The 19,950-nt window shown below is 49.1% G+C and overlaps 2 protein-coding genes across 8 annotated transcripts in view; both read right to left on the reverse strand.

Annotated features, from left to right (window-relative positions):
- The window catches only part of CBR4 (carbonyl reductase 4), a 69,419-nt gene extending 68,814 nt beyond the window's left edge, over positions 1–605 (reverse strand). The window contains exon 1 of the mRNA XM_081494930.1: positions 424–605. Within this exon, the coding sequence (XP_081351056.1) occupies positions 424–429 (6 nt within the window). The 5' untranslated portion in view covers positions 430–605. The remainder of the gene's footprint in view (positions 1–423) is intronic.
- A 7,990-nt stretch (positions 606–8,595) lies between these two features.
- SH3RF1 (SH3 domain containing ring finger 1) overlaps positions 8,596–19,950 on the reverse strand; it is a 156,506-nt gene continuing 145,151 nt past the window's right edge. For all 7 annotated transcript variants that reach the window (XM_081495013.1, XM_081495002.1, XM_081494981.1 and 4 more), the window contains exons 11-12: positions 19,364–19,656; positions 8,596–10,478 (exon numbers count right to left, since the gene is read on the reverse strand). In XM_081495013.1, the coding sequence (XP_081351139.1) occupies positions 10,310–10,478; positions 19,364–19,656 (462 nt within the window). In that variant the 3' untranslated portion in view covers positions 8,596–10,309. The remainder of the gene's footprint in view (positions 10,479–19,363; positions 19,657–19,950) is intronic.

The raw sequence follows: 19,950 nt of genomic DNA on the forward strand, positions 1-19,950 counted from the left end.
CTGGGTCTACTAGGTCTTTGCATTCTTTTCTCAAAGAGGAATAGTTTTCAATTTAATTTTTTTTTTTTTTTTTAAAGAGGAGAGAAAAGGATGAGGACGGCTGCCAGGAACTTCTTGGTTTGGTTCCAAAGCTTTGCGAGCAGAACCTCTCCAAGGTCAAAAGAAAGCCCCAATTTAGGGGCTTCAGGTAGAGGAGATGGAAATACAACTTCTTCCTCAGCGTCTCTGTCTGCTGCCCTGGGTCCTGCTGGTGTTTCGTGTTGGAAGCTGCTCTCCAGGTGGCTGGGACCCGTGACCTACCCTGACCCACTTCTCGCCCATCACTAGACCACAGTTTCCATCCCAGGAGCCTTTCTAAATTGCAGCTGGTGCTCCTGGTTCTTCCACCCCACACCCCTCACCCTTGAAGGAGTTTGAAGTCACCTGCATGGCAGTTTCTCACTGCTGCCCCACTTGAGCTTAAATGTCATGCTTTCAGCAGGAAATTTACAGCTGAAACTCCCACCATCATTTTGAACTCAACGTTCCCAAAGTGGAACTTCCTATCTTGACCTGGAGCCACTCCTCCCGCCCGCATGACCATAGCTCTCGAAGGCTCCGCTGTTGCCATGGCAATGGTGATGCAGATCTTAGACACTGTTCTTGTCCCCTCTCCTCTATCTCCTCTATTCCTCAGTCATCTGTTCCTCCTGGCTCTCTTCTCTAAACATCTTCTCTAGTTGTTCTTTCCTCTGTGTCCCCTCTGCCTCCGGGAGCTGGGGCACAGCTCCCATCTCCTTGACTCCCAAGCTCCCAGCTCCCCATCTGATCTCACACACAGGGCCCAGGCTGGTCTCCTGTCCCCATCGCTTCTGTATCAGGAAACTCTCAGCAGCCCCAGGTGAACCTTCCACTGGCCTTTCCTGACTCAGCAGCATCTGGTCCTCAGCTCACTCCAAAGCATACGCTTTCTGTGTGAGCCCCAGGGTCCATCTCCCCACAAATAAGCTGTCTCGTGTTCACTACTGAGCCTCTGCGCTTGGTCCTTCCTGTGTCTCCTCCATCCTCATAACCTCCAGAAGATAGCTCTCCATCCTCATCACCCAGGTCTTGGTACATTTTTATCTAGAATGTTCTCTCCCTTCTTCCATCTGCTTCTGCTCTGAGCTCATGTTGGGTTTGTCATCTCCACCTCAGAGTTTCTACAGTGATGCTTTGTCTTCTAATATTTCTTATCATTTTCAGTTTGCATTTTTCTCCCCATCCATACTGTATACTCCTTGAGGGCAGGGACAGTGTTCCTTCCAGTTATCCCTTCCTCTTGATATCCTACTGTTTTCTATGATCCTACCTAATTTTTACTTTTATCATTTTTTATTGTACACGTCTTCAGAAGCAATCTGCAAATTCGCAGGATAAAAAAATAATTCCTTCTGTGTCTTTCACAATGCCTATCATTGTAGTAGACAAACACGCACTGGCTTGTAAGAATTTGCTCAATAAATATGGAGTTGGTTTTGAAATAGAGCAGGGCATATGTGTTATTAATCTCAGGCAACTAAAAATATATTTCAAGGGTGGGAGGGTAGGAGGGAGGTTCACGAAGGAGGGGACATACGTATACCTATGGCAGATTAATGTTGATATATAGCAGAAATCAACACAATATTGTGAAGCCATTATCCTCCAATTAAAATAATTTTTTAAAAAAGAAAATATATTTCAGACCCCTAAGAATCTAAATTTAAGTGAACCATTTAATCAGCTTTTCCCCTACTCTGATGCAACTCTGCTAAGCAGTTTTTCATTGTATACCAGAACTTTGATAATGACTTGATACAACTAAAACTAAAGGGACAAAAGGTAAAAACAAACAAACAAACAACAATTAAAAAAACCTCAAAGGCTCTTCAGATGGGAATTTCAGGAGGATGGTTGGTAGATCATTTCTACCGCACACCAAGCTCCACGAGTCAACACCCATACCAAGGGGGTTCACAACACCCCACCACCCTGAGGACTGGGGTTCCAACACCCATATGAAGGGGGCAAGGGCAGGGAGAGATGCTGGCACACAGACAGACACCGAGACAGGACAGAAATAATACGAAACAGGATTGTTTTAAGGAAAGAAAAAGTGCCTCTCTGGCATGAGTCAGTTCAGGATCAAAGGATAAGATTCGGACGTTTAAAGTTCTGCGTCTGGTCTGTTTTGCCTATGCCGCTGGGCGCAGTCAGCTGGTGGCAGGATCATTACAGCTTTGCTGTGTGGAGTCCTGTTCCGACAGCCTCATCGTGCCAGGGTGATGACAGGGGCCAGAGGATGACAGGCCAGGCCCACGCATCTGTCCCGGTGGGCAGGGAAACCACAGGCAGGACCGTTCCAGCTGGGAGGGTAGAAACTCGAGCCCAGCTTTGATGTCCACCACGGCCACCACATCACAGTAAGCCCACAGCTGCTGCCCCGGCGGAGCCAGCTCTCTGTGGCCATGGACTGACAGGGACCCCGTGCCGCGTGGCCAGGGCCAGAGGGCACAGCAGCCTGCCCCCACCTGGGACGGAGGGAGGGCGTGTCCGTGCCTCGTGGACTCCTGGGCGCCTGTGCTGTGTGGACCCTGCTGCTCTGGCAACCGATGTGCTGTGCTTACTCACTTCAGTCGTGTCTGACTCTCTGTGACCCCATGGACTGGTGCCCACCAGGCTCCTCTGTCCATGGGATTCTCTAGGCAACAATACTGGAGCAGGTTGCCATTTCCTCCTCCAGGGGATCTTCCCCACCTAGGGATCGAAGTTGCGTCTCCTGTGTCTCCTGCATCAGAAGGTGGATTTTTAAGTGCTGTGTCTGTTCAATCATTCTCTGTGTCCGTCTTATTTACTGGACATGGAGGGTTTCCACAGCCAAGATGGGCTTATTGAAATGGAGGGGTTTAAAGCTGGCAGTTGATCCACAAGAAGGACCCACAGACTTGACGTTGTCACTTGACATCTTGTAAAACCTCAGAAGGATGGTTACCCCCAGACCATGCCATGCTTAGTTGCTCAGTCGTGTCTGACTCTTTGCGACCCCAAGGACTATACAGTCCATGGGATTCTCCAGGCCAGAATACTGGAGTGGGCAGCCTTTCCCTTCTCCAGGGGATCTTCCCAACCCAGGGATTGAGCCCAGGTCTCCCGCATTACAGGAGGATTCTTTACCAGCTGAGCCACAAGGGAAGCCCCAGACCCTCCCTCATGAAACCAGTATCCTCTATCAGTATCAGTCCCAGCAGAATGCTCACTAGACCTTTCCATAGGAGGGGAAGCAGGGGGTGCTCACAAGTAACCCCAGGTGACGCTGGGTGTCGAAGGGGAGCTGGCAGCCAGGCCACTGTCTTCACTTTGCAGCTGCCTTTACAAAATCTGTTGAATGTGCTCCAGTGACATCACTGATAAGGACATTGGTCAGACCCAAAAGGATGTTTTTGCTTTATGTCTTGTAACATCCTTGAGTGCTCATCAAAAGGGAAAAGGTAATTCCACTAAGCTTTCGATTTCCACTGGCAGAAGGAATGGCCCAGCTCTGATGGTCAAGATAAAGCTCCAGCCTGCAGGGAACTGACCTTTTGTGGGTGGGGGGGAATGAGAACCATGGCCTTGTTCCCACGGGAGGGGACTGTTCCACGTGTAATTACAGGCATCAAATTCTGTTTTGTCTCTATAAACCTCAACCCCAGTCTGCTGACAACTTTCATTAGCTCACAGCAGGCAGAGCCCTGACCATTGCCTTGACAGCCCCAGGGAGTCACGTGTTCATCCTCGTGGCCCTTTGTGAACTCACCATCATGTGAAGACACACTTGGAAGATGTGGGGCAACCAGGGAGGACTCGCTGGTCTCTGTCCGCAGAGAAGCAGCATCTACTCCACACACCTCAGGCTCAGGGGACCTCAGTTCTCTTCCTGATTCAAATCTGTCACTCCGCCCGATTCTTAGCTATGTGTGACTATTTACATTGAAACTTACGATGCTAAGGCTGAAGCTCCAATACTTTGGCAAAAAAGCTGACTCATTGGAAAAGACCCTGATTCTGGGAAAGATTGAGGGCAGGAGGAGAAGGGGGCGACAGAGGATGAGATGGTTGGATGGTGTCACCGACTCGATGGACATGAGTTTGAGCAAACTCTGGAACATAGTGAAGGACAGGGAAGCTTGGCGTGCTGCAGTCCATGGGATCGCAAAGTCGGACATGACTGAGCTACTGAACAACAACAAAATGCAATCCAGTTAGAGGGATTCGGTTGTTTGGTCACGGCAGCCACAGGAGACGAGCTGCCCTCGGACTGGAAGGAGCAGGTATGAGACACCCCGTCACTCACCAGAGCAGATGGACGGTACTGCTCTGGAGAACGAACACTGATATGTTTATTTCTCCCCTATGCCCACCTATATTCAGAATCCCCAGCCTGTACACAGCAACTCAAATGTTCAACTGCCTTTAGATTCTTCTAGCTATCAACTAGGTCTCGAGATTTAAGGGCCAGCAGGGTGCGGGATACTGATTTCCTTTAATATTAGGTCTTTCAGGGACTCCACTTACAAAAATAATGGAACTCCTTAAAGCGTGAGCTAGAGAAGCTAGAGAGAGAGCTGGAGGAAGGCTGGAGCCAGCAAAGACACTCTGAATTTTACATCCTACCTGTTCGCTTTCTGCTCCATGAGGAGGGCTTGGTTTTCTATTTCTTTTTAACTGCTCCTTATCTTCCGGTCTCAGCGTCTGTGCTGAGAGGGTGTGACATACAGGTCAAGGGCCCCTTGATTCTGCAGGGGCCAAAGGGAGTGCATGAGGTCTGGGAGATGGAATCTGGCCAGCAGAGAACGCTTGCTCATCCACCTGGGCTACAGGCTCGGGCTGCACACCCGAGTCTGTTTGCTGGGTGATGCAGGGCATTGCGGGGCTTTGCCAACAACTCAGCTGGAAGTTTCCACATGAACACATACAGAGTGACAGCACCAGCAGAAACTTGCCTGTCTCACATCCGTCCTCGATAGAAGCCTGGAAGCCTGCACCATAAGATTCTTACATTGATCTTTCCCTTGGCTGCGGACCATGGCAGGAGTTTCTTAGGGTTCTGCACTTGGGAACACACACAGGGGCCCCAGAAGAACCTCACTGCTGATCTGGGTATATTTTATCTTGGAAGGTCTTCATGGAACCCATTGTACCACGAAACAAGTCAGTTGGCTCTCAAGTTCTCAAAGTAACAGGAGGAGTCAAAGCCGATCCTTTGCGGAAAATCACGTCAGGCATACCTTGGGCTCTTAAGGACAACGAGCTTTCACTCACAGCAGCAGTGGAAACCTGGGGTGGTGCTTCCTTCTTAAGTGATGTCATTTTTCTATCTGCTCTTGACTCAGTAGTGAGATGATTGATATTTCTCTCTAAAGTGGGTATCCCTTGATTTCTCAGATCACAACTCTCTAAAGCATTTCCAATGTCTGCTCATCCCTCTGACTCTGTGATCCCCACAGGCCGGGAGCTGAGGTTCTCTGTCTGTCCGAGGAGAGATTCAGGAAGGAAGTTGGCACAGGTTCCATCTTGAGTGGTAGAGACCAGCACCCCGGCAATTCCTTGTGTCTCCTGCCAGAGACATTGCATCAAGTATGAGCTAACCGCTAATGCACACATTCTTCCCCACCTCCTGACTTCTCACTAAGCAGCGGCACATTCTGCCTCATCTTTGTCCCCTACCTGTGTAGCTCTTGATGGCTGTTCAGCTTTCTCTCCACAAACATCACCAGCGTCCTATTGCTGGACACGGGTTGTTGCCAATATTTTGCAGTGATCGACAAGGTACTGGCATTTTACACTTGACAAGTAAGTGCCTCTGGAAAACAGATTCTCAGAACGGGTGAATGGATTTGCAATTTTGGTATTTTCCAGACTGCTCTCCCTAGATGTTTTTTTTTATCAAATCACATTTTCATCAGCAAAATACGTGCTCCTAATTTCTAATTTTTTTAGTTTCTGATTTTATAGGTGAAAGATATTTCATAGTTGTTCATGCACATCTACATGAGGTAGATCATCTTTTAGTATATTTGCATTTATTTTTTGAGGAACCACTAGGTAATAGTGGCATTAGGTTGACTGTGGGTGAGAGATCAGATCACAGTCAAGGGGTTTATTCTCACACAGACCATATCTGACAATGAGTAGTTAAGGTTGGCATGAAGGCTGGAAGGTTATAAGGGTCTCAAGCATCTTCTTTCTCTTTCTCCCCCATCATGCTAAAATGTGGCTTCCATCTTAATGGTCACTTATGACTCAAGATAGCTGCTGGAGCACCAGCCATCATGTCTACAGTGCAGGCTGCAAGAATGAAAAAGAAAACAGTCAGAGGGTGTGTGCCTCCTCCCTTTTAGAAGCTTCACAGAAGTTCCCTTTGACACTTAGTTTCCATCTCAGCAATAACTCAGTAATGTGGCTGTATCTGAAGGAAATTGGAACACATGGCTTTTCAACTGAGGGCATTGCCCAGGAATCAGTTAAATAGGGGGAAGAGGGCAACAGATATTGAGAGGCAATTGGCAGTTTCTGTCACACATTCTTTGTCAATTTTACTTTTGGATCTTCACTTTCATTGAGTCCCATGAGCTCTTTATATATAAAGGAATCCTTGTCTGCCATAAGAGTTACAAAATTTTTTCCTACTGTTTTCTGTTGACTTTAAGGTCTTTGTCATGTAGGTATGTTTTCTGTAGTTGAAGTTGTCCCTGTTTTCTTTTTTTATGGCTTCTGGTTTTTAAGTCACACTTAGAAAGGTCTCACTTGGAAGTCTCCCCTGGTTTCTTCTAGTGCTTTTACAAGGGTCTCAGACCCAGAAAGATTCAACTCAGCCTTCTGGAACTGAATTTCTTCCCTAAGTTGTGGGCAACTGCAGTGGCTACTGGCTCACTGATTACTCTGCCACCTCTGGGCTTAAGAACATCACTCAGGTAGTCTGACCTGTAACCATGGTAGAGGATGGTGGCTCGAAGACCACTGCCACCTGCAGGTCTCGCCACTAGGGCTCCTGGGGTCCAGATGGCTGCAGAACAAGACTTTGCATCAAGTGAGATCAAGATGCTGTTTTAAAGATAGAAACCAGAAAGTCAATAAAAGTTATTAGCAGGAAAGACAAGAGAAGTAAAATAAATATTCCCTTGTGAACCAGAAAGAGGGCATTTTAAGACATCCACAGTTCACACCAGCCACCCTATTAGCTCCTTCCAGTCTCTGGTGAAACTCACCACCAGGAGCAGAGCCAAGTGTTCACAGGAGTCAAGGAAAGGCAAGCTCATGCTTAGCCTGGACATGGCAACCCTTATGGGACATCCCCTCCATTAATCTGGTGGGTTGGCACATTCTTCTTGGAAAGGAGCAATGTGAATAGGCTGCTACCTTAATAAGAGCATCGTTTTACTGGCTTGAAACCATTTTTAAAAATTTCACACAGATACACACAATGAGCTTACAACTTACTCTAATATCTATTAAAAGCATTTTCTAAACTTGAACCCTAATATTGTAAAGAGCTCTGAATTGAAATAGTTAACTGAGTTTTGGAGGATGAAAACACTGCCCTGCTCTCACTAGGAACAGAAATGTACATGCACCACAGTGGGAAATACCACCCTCACTTGTTCCTTCTAAACGCAGTCAGACTCAGCCAAGGCTACATGCATACAACTCTGGGAGAATAAAGTGAAATATTTGAAAGCAGAGATGAAAACAATGCACGTGTTAAAATAGCTTTTCAATATAGGGCTGCGGTGTCCTCCTCCTCACGGTCACCCAGAGAGGAGACAGAGCAGAAACAGGAGGAAACTAAGTCATCACTGTCTTGCCCACCTGGTTACAGAGGTCACTTTTGGCAAACTAAAGTGGCAATAGTGGAAAAGAACCCATTTGCCAATGCAGGAGATGTTAGATATATGGGTTTGATCCCTGGGTCGGGAAGATCCCCTGGAGAAGGAAACGGCAATCCATTCCACTATTCTTGCCTGGAGAATCCCATGGACTGAGGAGCCTGGCAGACTACAGTCCACGGGGTCACAAAGAATTGGAGATGACTTAGCAACTCAACAACAACAACAAAAATTAAATTAGGAAAATACATATATTTTTAACCTGGTAGACACAGTCTTTTTAAACTTAGGACTTTGTGGCTTCCAGGGGAGATTAAAATCACAGTTGAGTCTGCGGATGATGTTCCCAAGCCTTGCTGAGACCTACAGGCTGCGGCACAGATGGTTTAGGTCTGGTACTCCTGTAGCTAAGAAAAGACTTGCGGAGTCACCAGATGATTTAGCCACCGTGAACAGGGAAAGGGCAGCAGGCGTGTCACCCACTCCCTGGTGAGATGCCACACACTCTTTTAAGAGGACTTTATAACCCTTGGGGAAACCTTAACAAACAAAGTTTGCTGACTGGAGGGCTAAAATGTATCATAGCCAGCAAGCTGATGATTGTAGATGCCATTTGTCTGAGGTACATGCAAAGAATTTTTTTGAAGTAGAAATGATGTCAAATGTGTCCCATGTTTAAGAAAGAAGAGAAAAGAAAAAAGTAAAGCAGTGACACAATGGACACATGAAGTTTGAACATCAAATTTTAATCTTGAACCTTTTCTCCAGTCTTCAAATTATTAACATGAAAAGGAATGATAAACTGCAATTTTATCATTACCCTATCGCCAAGTAACAAGCCCTTGTTACAAAGTCTCCATCTACTGTGCCCGAAAACCAACAGAAAACCCATACATTATATTATCTAAGTGATCTATTAACAGATGAAATTTTAACCAACTTCATACCAGGAATCTATTAACAGAGGTACTTCAATCACATAGCTTAAAATATGGAGAAAAGACAGGTAAAAAAGTGATCTTATCCGGTAGTAGTCTTTTTACTTCTTAAAATTTTTATAAAATACACTAATTTTCCAAAATAAAGATTATGACACATTGGTGTCAACTTACACAGATGAAAGCTGATGGCAGCTTTTTTTTTTCTAGCTGAAGTTCATTTCAACAAAACTTTATATATTACATGAATATCCCAGTAAAGTATTTTTTAAAAAAATTCAATACACAGGAGCATAATGTACAGTGTCTTATAAAAAATGGTTAATTTAGGAATGATTTCATTTCAACCACATAATATATCTCTTTAAGACCATAAAACTGCTTGCAAGAAGACTCTCAGTTCATGTTTTAACTCCCTAGTTGTAATTCTTAAAGGTAAAAAATGAGAAGGGTTTTTGTTTTTGCTTTGCCATGAGAAAACTGTGGTCACAGTCTCTGTTGCTGCCAGGCCCCCTCCCTGGCTCTGCTGTGAGGGTGGCCCTGAAGCAGGCTGTGCGGCTGGGTGGGGTGGGGGCGGCATGGCTGTCACAGAGGGGCTCGTGGGCTCAGCCCACCCGTGTCCTGCAAAGTGCGCAGCCCTGGCCTCGGCTGCCCAGCAGTCAGGAGCTCGGGGTGACCTGGGCAGACGAGGGGTTGCCCATCCCAGCCACACGGCCGCGGCGTCACCTGTGGCCTCTGTGGGGGTCCAGCCCCACCCGGGGGTGGGGGGGCATGGGAAGAGCCCCTCACGGGGGCCCTCCTGCAGTGACAGCACAGGGAGATTCAGGGCCGTCTGCAGACACGGCGCAAGCTCGATTTTTCAACTTCCAGCCACTGAGCTGAGCCGCTTCTGTGACCAAACTAAACCTATTTCTGAACACATGCTCTGCAAGGGTTGTGCTTTATTCCTCCTTCTTCTAGGAAATCAGAGACCCTCACAATTAAAGTGAGGACTAGGTTCTGGGGTGACTCCAGGCCCAATCAGAAAGACAGGTTCCCACCTCGCCACCCAGGGCCTCCCTCAGTGCCCTGGCTTCAGTTGCGGGCCCTGACTTCCCAGAGAGACGACCAAGCTCGAGAGCTGGCATCTCTGACCCAAAGAAGGGGACTGAGCCCGGGAGGTAGGGCTGTCTTCTTTACCATTTGAGCCACCAGGGAAGCCCTAGGGCCATCTTCTACACCGAGGGGACTCTGTTGCCCCCAACAGGGGATCACCCAGCCTCTCATCGGCTATTGTTTCATAAATTAATAACTTCTCAAAATCATAATCCAAAGAATTCATCTATGACAGGAAAAATTCAAGTTTAAAAAAGCAAATAAATTAGTGAAGCCTTGTAAACAGTTGTCCGTCTCAGCTAGGTTCCTCTGTGGAGTGAATCAGACAGCACAAGGCAGGTGGCAGGTGACCAAGGCAAGGGGCGAAGTGCCCGCGGGCCGCCAGACAGACGCGGCCCCGCCCGGGGCTCCTCAGATGTTCTCCACGAAGCTCCCGGGGAAAAGCCCCGTCTTCCCGTTCCGCTGCAGCGTGCCCTTGAACCAGCCGTCCTCCCGCTTCTTGTGAACAAACACAATGTCGCCCTCCTTGAGCTCAAGTTCTGCCTCGCTCTGCGGCGGGTAGGAGACCACCACCCGGTGCCTGTGGGGGTGGAGAGAGCAGAGAGATGAGAGGTGACAGGGAGACGGGGGCACAGAACAGACAGATGACAGATAGCGAGGCTTCAGAGAACAGATAGATGATACACGCGGGGCGACAGAGTAAATGAAAGACAGATGGGGGAATAGATGATAGATGGGGGAACAGGCAGATGGTAGATACAGGGGAACAGACAGATGGTAGACAGATGGGGGAACAGATGGTAGACAGATCAGGGAACAGATGGATGGTAGACAGATGGGGGAATAGACAGAGGGGGGAACAGACAGATGGTAGACAGACGGGGGAACAGATGGTAGATAGATCGGGGAACAGATGGATGGTAGACAGAGGGGGGAACAGACGGATGGTAGACAGAGCGGGGAACAGACGGATGGTAGACAGAGGGGGGAACAGACGGATGGTAGACAGAGCGGGGAACAGACGGATGGTAGACAGACGGGGGAACAGATGGTAGATAGATGGGGGAACAGGCAGATGGTAGATAGAGGGGGAAACAGACAGATGGTAGACAGACAGGGGAACAGATAGTAGATAGATCGGGGAACAGACGGATGGTAGACAGAGGGGGGAACAGATGGTAGACAGATCAGGGAACAGATGGACAGTAGACAGATGGGGGAACAGATGGTAGACAGATTGGGGAACAGACGGATGGTAGACAGACGGGGGAGCAGACGGACGGTAGACAGACGGGGGAACAGATGGTAGATAGATCGGGGAACAGACGGATGGTAGACAGAGGGGGAAGCAGACGGACGGTAGACAGAGGGGGGAACAGATGGTAGATAGATCGGGGAACAGACGGATGGTAGACAGAGGGGGGAACAGACGGACAGTAGACAGAGGGGGGAACAGATGGTAGATAGATCGGGGAACAGACGGATGGTAGACAGAGGGGGGAACAGACGGATGGTAGACAGAGGGGGGAACAGACGGACGGTAGACAGAGGGGGGAACAGACGGACGGTAGACAGAGGGGGGAGCAGGCGGACGGTAGACAGAGGGGGGAACAGACGGACGGTAGACAGAGGGGGGAGCAGGCGGACGGTAGACAGACGGGGGAGCAGACGGACGGTAGACAGACGGGGGAACAGATGAATGGTAGACAGACGGGGGAACAGTTAGATGGTAGATAGATGGGGGAATAGACAGATGGTAGATAGATAGGCTTCAGAGAACAGATAGATGATACATGCAGGGAGAGAGAATAAATGAAAGATGGGGGAATAGATGATAGATGGGGGAACAGGCAGATGGTAGATAGATGGGGAATAGCTAGATGCTGAGGGGCAGAAGGAGGAGGGAGAGGATGATAGATGAGGGAGGGCGGGGGAGGACGGAGGGAGAGGCAGATGATAGAAAGATGACAGTAGAAGTGGGGCAGGGAGAGGGAAGGTGGGGGCTCAGTTACAGCTGCTCAGAGTCGGGAAAAGCCAGCGTACATGCCTCAGATGTTGACAGAGCAGGACAGAACACAAATCTGCCTACAATGTTGATAAAACGACTCAAACTGCTACCATCCCCTGTTGAGTAGAGACCTGCTGTGAACAGCGCTTGAACGTGTATAAAAGTCTGCGAGTGACCAAGGACGGAGTTGGATGAGGCTGGGCTCCAGGGAAATTCTTCCTTACACACCCTAATTCTTCCTGGGGCAGCTTGTCCCAAGGTTCACACAAGGAGGGGTGACTGAGGCCACCTGTTCAATCTACCTCCAGCCAGGAGGCTGAGTCTCTGATCTCCACTGGTCTGACATATGGTCTGCTTCTCAGAGCGTCTCAACTCAGGGATCACTGGGAAAGGGCGTAATTATCATTTCAAGATTCCCAAAGCCTGGATGGTTTAAGGTCATCTACCCCCTGCTTCCAGGCTTGTTTCCTTCTGCAAAATTATGGTGAAGAGCCACGGAAGCCAGGGGGAGGTGAGCTGTGTTTCACTCTGTGTGGTCTCTGCCCACCTATGCGACCAACAGAATCCTGCAAAAATGATGATCTGGGGTGTTGAGGCAGGGTCCTAATGGATGTACAGTGGCCCCCACTCTGCTGGTTCCGGGAAACCACCCACACTGTCAGGTGACTCATCCCCCTGTGGACAGACGTGCAGGCCAGGTAACAGAGGTCTCTTTCCAAAAGTCAGTGGCGATGGGAGCAGCCACCTGGAAGGGGTCTTCTCTCCCCACTCAAGCCTTCACAAGACTGCAGCTCAGGTGGACGTCTGGACACTAACCTCAAAAAAATGCCCTAAGCCAGGATCACCCGTGTAAGCCATCCCCAAAGTCCTAACTTCCAGAACTGTGAAACAATACATGTTCACAGTTAATTTAAGCCTCTGAGTTCTGGAGTAATGTGTTACACAGCAAAGGATAACTTATAAATGTGGATACACCTCTCTCGCTGGCTGATGCTAATCAGTGAGTATTAAGCTATACAAGTGGTTGAGTTTCTAGTCTCATTCGGTTCTCAAAGTCAGAAAATGAACTTAGAGCCTAAACGGCGACCCACTCCACTATTCTTGCCTGGGAAATCCCACGGACAGAGAAGGCTGGTGGGTACAGTCCACAGGGTTGCCAAGAGCTGGACACAACTTAGCAACTAAACAACAACAACAACAGAGCTATAAAAGCAGCTGAGTTTCTACTCTTATTTGGTTCTCAAAGTCAGAAAACGAACTTCTAGCCTCCTAGGACTCACTCTTAACAGCACATAGAGTATGTCCTGGCTGAAAAAATGGTCATCAGAACTGGGTCTACAGAACTGCCCCAACCTCATGAAACCCATTGGCACGCAGTCCTTCTGGAGGATCACTGGTTTTACCAGCCTCCAATCCATAAGGACCATAATCCATTCATGCGAGGACCTGGGCAAGAGCCTCAGTCTATGACTCGATTAATAAAGGCATCTCTACACAGGCCCAGCGGCCGCCTGGACCATTCCTGGGTGACTCTGGGCTCGGGAACCAAGTTACCACCCAGGATGTGAAGCAGAAGTGCAGCACAGAGGCTGCCTGACTGTTCATAAGAGAGGTCCTGGGAAGCCAGAAACAGGACAGGCTGCGAGCAAGCATGTGGATGGGGTGGGGAGGCCTGGCCTCTTGTGAGAAGTGGACCTGGGGTTTATGCTCAGAGCAGCTTTTGCTTGAGCCTGTTTCCTCATCTTTGCACTAGGACGGCCATGACCCACAAAGGTGTTACCAGGTGATGTGGGGACAACGTGGGTCTGATACACTCAGCACGTGTCTATCACAGAGTTCACACCCTGAGCGCCAGTTCCCACCACGACTGTGCGTCTCAGGCAAGAGCAGGGCACCTGGCGCTTCCAGGAGGTATGGCCTGGAGGACAGCAACCTGACCACACACCTGCCCAACTTTAGAATGACCGAGCCAGGGTTGTGGAATCCCTCCTCTGACAGCTTGCAAAGCAGGACAAATGAGTCCACTGTGGGCTACTCTGGAGGAAGGGATCCAGATGAGAAGATATCTCAGCTCCGACGCCAACAGGCTGAAGAGCCTGTGCAAAGCCATGCTGCCATCTGGGGCAGGTTAACATTTGAGCAAAGCTGCATAATTTTAGAAAGAAGCACACAAGTAACTCATCATATTCAGAGCCAATCTCTGATGAAACCTATTGCCCCTGGTCCTCCGCGAGCTGCCTTAAAGGTGAAATGGAACAAAAACATTTCTTGAAAAAAGTGACTAGATTAACATTTGCATTTTAGAAAATGCACTAAACCAACTCCGTCAAACATTTTCTGAACTAGAACTGCTGCCGCACTAAGACCACAATCTTCCTGCTGAGTCCCTAGGGGAGAGGGTTTTCATGGCTGAGTGACAAGCCTCCTGGGCTGAGAGGAGCAGGAACCATGACCTTGGACCATAGGGAGACCACCGGCTGCAGCAGAGACTCTGCTCAGATCCCGGCCCTGGCCTGAAGAGCGGTGTGCACACAGATTCCCAGCAGGGACGCTCAAGACCAACACTGGGCACAGTGGGCCACTATTCCAGGCACGGAGAAGCTTTGCCAAGTCCATAGTCACTGACTCCAGGCAACGTGAGTGCAGCCAGAGAGCCCAACACCTGTTGCTCCAGCCACGACCCCTCGGGTGTTCTGAGCAGGGATTCTGGAGAGTCCCAAGCCTCAGGGGCCATACTTCTAGCCCACAACTGCCATGGACCTGGGGTCCACCTTCCACGTCTGCACCCCGGCCATGCTGCTCTGTCCCCGCCCACTTGAGCAAATCACCTGCCTGTCCTCCCAGCCTCCCATCTCCTCCCGTCCCTACTCCATTCTGCACACAATCAAAATACTAACTTTGTTAACTGCCAGCTCTATTTGCAGCTATTTCTCGCTCAATATTCCTTACAGCTTCCCAACCCCTCGGAGCAAGGTTACTCTGCAGTCTGGCGTGTGAAGCACTCAACGGCCTCAATCTCTCTGCAGCCACAGCTAATGGTTATCCCCATGAATGTGCCACGCACACCTGTGCACCTGGACACAGCCCCCAGATATGGCCTCTGCCCCCAACCCCAGGCCTGGGCTCACATGGTCCCCTGGGGGCTCCCTCGGACAAACCTGGAGCCCACCCACGTCCAACAGGCTCTCAAAGCCTTGCTCCACCTGCCCCATGACTGAAGGAACCTTCATCCCTGACCAGATTCCAGAAGCCCTGTGCATGGTCCTCACAGCACTTAGCACAGTACACACAGCCATCCTTCATAAGAACGTCCAATGACAAAAGGAAAAGTTTAATTGTACAGCAAAGTGATTTTTCCAAATGTACAACATTCCTCAAAAAGGAATGAAATTCTGACAGAAGTTACAACATGGATGAACCTTCAAAATATTATGCTAAGTGAAATCAGTCACACACAATTCCACCTATGAGGCGTGGAGACTAGTCAGACCCAGAGAGATAGAAAGTAGAAGGGGGTTTGTCAGGAACTGGGGAAGGCATGAATGGGAAGTTAGTGTTTAATGGGGTGATGAAAAAGCTCTAGAAATGGATGGCAGTGATGGTTATACAACAATGTGAATGTACTTAATGCTACTGAACTGTATACCTGGGGAAAAGATGGCAAATTTTATGGACATTTTACCACAATTTAAAAAAAAGATAAATGAATTTAAAAATGAATGAAGGGACTTCGCTGGTGGTCCAGTGGCTAAGACTCCCCACTCCCAGTGCAGGAGCCTGGCCAGGGTTCAACCTCCGGTTAGGGAACAGGATCCCACAGGCCGCAACCAAGGATTCTTACGCTGCAACTAAGACCCGGCGCACCCACACAAATAAATATTTTAAAACATTAATGGAAAGCTAAGAGAAAGAAGAAAGGAAAGAAAGTAAGACAGGGAAGGAGGGAGGAAGGAAGGAAAACACATCAAAAGCTACGTGGCACCTGGTTGCTGGGATGAGCCTCCTGCTCTTTTCGGACTAAGCCCTGGGGTGACGAGAGGGCACAGTGGGCGGCTCACAGACCCAGCCCTGAGAGGGCCTCAGCCCCTCGTCTGACACTGAAATTTCCGGGATGATGACCAGGGTGGACTGCAAGAAGGAGATGCCTGCTGGGTAAAGAAGCTCCACGGACACCCCCAGGGCAGTCTTTCCGCTCCAGGCTCAGGTATTCTGGCTTCTGGTTAGATGGGCACACGTAGTCTTTCATTAGCACAAATTTTCCACTTCCTTAATTTTTTGGGGGTTTTCTCATGTTTTCTGTAGGTCGCGCCTTTCTGTTTCTAATCTCTCCTGATTTAGCCCATATCGAGTCCCCATGGCTCCGGGCGGCACTGTGCCCGTTGTCCTGGTCTGGGTGGCTGACCTCTACTACTAGCATGTCACTAGCAAAATGAAACTTGCCTGCTTTGTAGTTTGCCTGAAGTCTGAGTGACTTACACTCATTGCTTCATCCAATGGGTTCACTGTCACAGCCTCAAATTAATCATTCTGTTTAAGCCCAGCTGCCTTTCTATAAATCTATCTCTGTCCAATTTGTATGTTTCCGGGTATGGTCCCTGATCAAAGATCACAGGTCCTTTTCCAGTTTAGCAGATGGGCTTATAGGTATGTGGTTATCAGTTTAAATCCTAAACTTAAAAATATATGGAGATGATTTGCTGTGTCTCCTTTATCTGTAATTTCTTTTTGTAGGGAAAAAATCTGTCACACATACTCTCTTTTATTTGCCATCCCTTCTGAAATATTTTATTTCTACTTTCTCTTTGCAATTTCCTAATTATTTTTCCTCAGTCCTTCCAAAATAGAGCCTGCAATATCTGCTGTATTATCTCCGCTGTCATCAATTCTATTCTGCCCCCAGAATACAGCATTTCTTGCTTGTTTTCCTCAGTCTCTCTCACAAACACAAAAGATTCCTTCTGCTCCTCAGAGAACAGGCTCAGCTGACCCCACATCTGTCGACACACCTCCAGGTGCCTCCCTCCCTCCTCATAGTGTGAGATGAGAGCAGAGCTGCCCCTCTCCCCACTTGAGATTTATGGGCAGGGTCCCACTTCAAGAGGAAATTTTATGCCTGTTGTCATTCTCATCTGTAGATGAATCCTATCTCATACTAGACTGATATTTGACATTAAAAATATTTCTGTGGAACTCTAGAAGGAAAAATTCTACCAGAAGAGCCCCACGCTCTCGCACTTTGCAGGGGCAGGAGTCATGACATTTCCACTGTGAATTGAGGATGCTAAAATCCTGAAATGCTTCCTAAATTAGACTGACAGGAAAGCTAACCTTCCCTGCATTTTTAGCATGAAGTACTTTTTCTTAAGTTGAAATTTTTAAAATTCCAAAAGAGGTAATCCCTAAAATACATCCTTGGTAGTTTTTGAGTAACCAAAAAATTTCCTTCCCAGTGGATAAGAGGATAATAGACTGTTTTCCTATGCTACTTGCTTCCACACATTTTTCCTGCTGTGTCTCTATAGTCAGGCAGACCCAAGAAGCTGAGTTAGACACATACCATCACCATCACTATAGGATGGCAAAAAGGCTGTGAGAAGCTGGTAAGGTTGGCTATTATATTCAATATTCGACTGAGCACAGGGATTACAAAAATATAAATGCGGGGCAGAAATTCTCTCCAAAGACCACTTCCCCACTTGTAAAAATGGAAATGCTTCCACAAAATACCAGGCAGAGGATCCCAGGTGCCCTGCCCACGTGATCACCAGTAAACCCGCCTGCTCCTGGTCTTGAGGGGCAGCCGCCCGCCGGCCCTCCTGTTGAGATGCTCTGGGCTGTGGGAGCCTTCTGTAAGCAAGGTGACCCGCTGTAAGCAAGGCGTCCCTCCGTGAGCCAGGCTGGGGTGCAGAAGCTTGGAGACTGGCACACCTGGCCTCTGGAAAGAGCCAGTGCTGGGGGCGGGGACAGGGAGAGGTGGCCGAGCTTAGTGGGGGGTCTGGTACAGTGAAACGGCCCCCCAGGCAGACACAGGAACACCACCAATGACAGGGGCACGGGCAGGCTCGGCTCACAGAGGGACTCGCACGTCAGGGTCGGGGGGCAAGGAACTGCCTCTGTGGCCCAGAGAGAGCAAACGAGTCACTGGACTGGGTCCAGGGGCAGAGGCGCCTCCCCTGGAGAGCCAAGAAACACCGCAGGAAAAAGCAAGACTCTTGGAATGAAGGGTGACGTGAATTTGGGGCAAAATCTCAAAGCTTTACTGAGAGCACAATGGATGAGGGGAAAGACAGAATGGTTTCACGGGTGAGGCAGGAACACTTTTTAGGGTAATGTCTCATTTCAAAACTGGTTTTAGAAGGGCCAGAACTACACAGAATTATCTTGTGTCCCCATAAAAGTGCACAGCAAACGGTGTACTTTGTATTTAAGGCACATAGATTGTTTGATTAATTCTTTCCCGAGTTATTTCTGGGTAATAAAGTAAGCCCCCCAAACTGTCTGAATGAAGGAGTCAGGTTTGGGTGGGTACAAGTGTTCATCTGAAATACAGAGTTCAGGTGAATTTAAGTCATTGTAAAGTATAACACTTCACAGTGAGATCTTGATCATTAACAGAAAATGTTGCCCCAAAGCCGACACCTCCACAAATGAGAAACATGCTCTGTGTGACACGCAGGGACAGGGGGACTCGAGCCTGTAGAGACAGACGGCACCTCTTCCAGCAAATGCTTACATTCTCATGCTAATATTATGGGAAAACAGTCCTCTCGTTTCAGAGTGCTTCATGCCATCTTCTCAGGCAACAGACCATGCTGCATTTTTAATTTATGTGATCCGAGCAGGTTTTTGGTTTTTGTTTGTTGCTCTCGGATCAGCTTTATTTTCTTCCTAGCAGGTTTCTGTCTTATTAAGTAGATTTTCTCTGCTAACATGCTCCGAGAGCCCCAGCAGCGACAACAGACAGGACAGCTCCCATCTGTAAAGGTGACTCGAGGCCACAGGCAATGAACAGGGCTCACTGTTCTGAGGGTAATGGAGCCCCGTCAGCGGGTCAGCAGGGGTTGGGCCAGGAGAACTCTGCCACACTCTGGTGCAGGAAGAACCCAAAGAGAACTCTGGGGGACAGAACACTCCAGGAGTCTTACAACTAGCAGGTAGTGGCGTTTATATACCTTCGATAAAAAGGGCCAAAGATGAAATGAGGGTGGCTGGCTGGCCACGAACGAATAGCCAGAAGGCAGGGACCAGGGCTGCCGTGACCACTGCCCCATAGCGGAGAGCTCTGGAGACATGATAGAAAGGGGTGAGGATGCAGAAGGGACCGCAGAGATGGAGCGTGTCACCTGAGGGGGACAGGACCCAGCTCTGGCTGTCACTGCAGTCCCCAGGAAGGAGCCTGAAATGCCGCGGGTGCTGCAGACCTGCTGGCTCTGCAACGCCCATGACTGAGAACCCACCTCTCACAAACGGCGGGCCGCACCTCATTGGCTGCGGGGCCCAGGGACGAGCAGGGCTGCCGGGGGGGCGGTGCCACTGGGGCCGAGTCCAGGGAGCAGGCCCTGCGCTGAGGGCCGGGGGCCACAGTGTCTGCATCGCAGGGCCCAGGGCAGGCGCAGGGGGGGCCCAGGGGTCCGCAGGACAGGTCGGCCGCCAGCTCAGCATCCAGGGTGGGCGAGGCTGGTGGTGATCCCCGCGGCTTGCGCTTGGTGGAGGCCCCGGACAGCAGCTTCAACAGCCCCTTTTTCTCTTTCTAAGAAAAAAAATAAAAGTGCATGGGTTGGAGACACGGTCCTGCAGGTAGAGTTTCAAGTTCAGATTTGAGCTTTCCAAGGGACCCCTGAGGCTGTCTGGGGACTCTTGGTCCAGCTCCTGGGGCTGTGTGCTCAACGCCCTTCACCTCTCTGCACAACCCCCACCCACCTGTGTGTCTTCCCTGGTTCTGGACACTCAAGTGCTCGTCACCAACCTCCATGGAGGTGGGATGAGGAGATAAAAAAGATGGGAAACCAAAATCCCATCAATTCACTTCCCAGGCTTGGTGAAG

The sequence above is a fragment of the Giraffa tippelskirchi genome, chromosome 1 (assembly GCF_054371585.1).
Source record: "Giraffa tippelskirchi isolate mGirTip1 chromosome 1, T2T-mGirTip1v1.2.pri, whole genome shotgun sequence".
Lineage (NCBI taxonomy): Eukaryota > Metazoa > Chordata > Mammalia > Artiodactyla > Giraffidae > Giraffa > Giraffa tippelskirchi.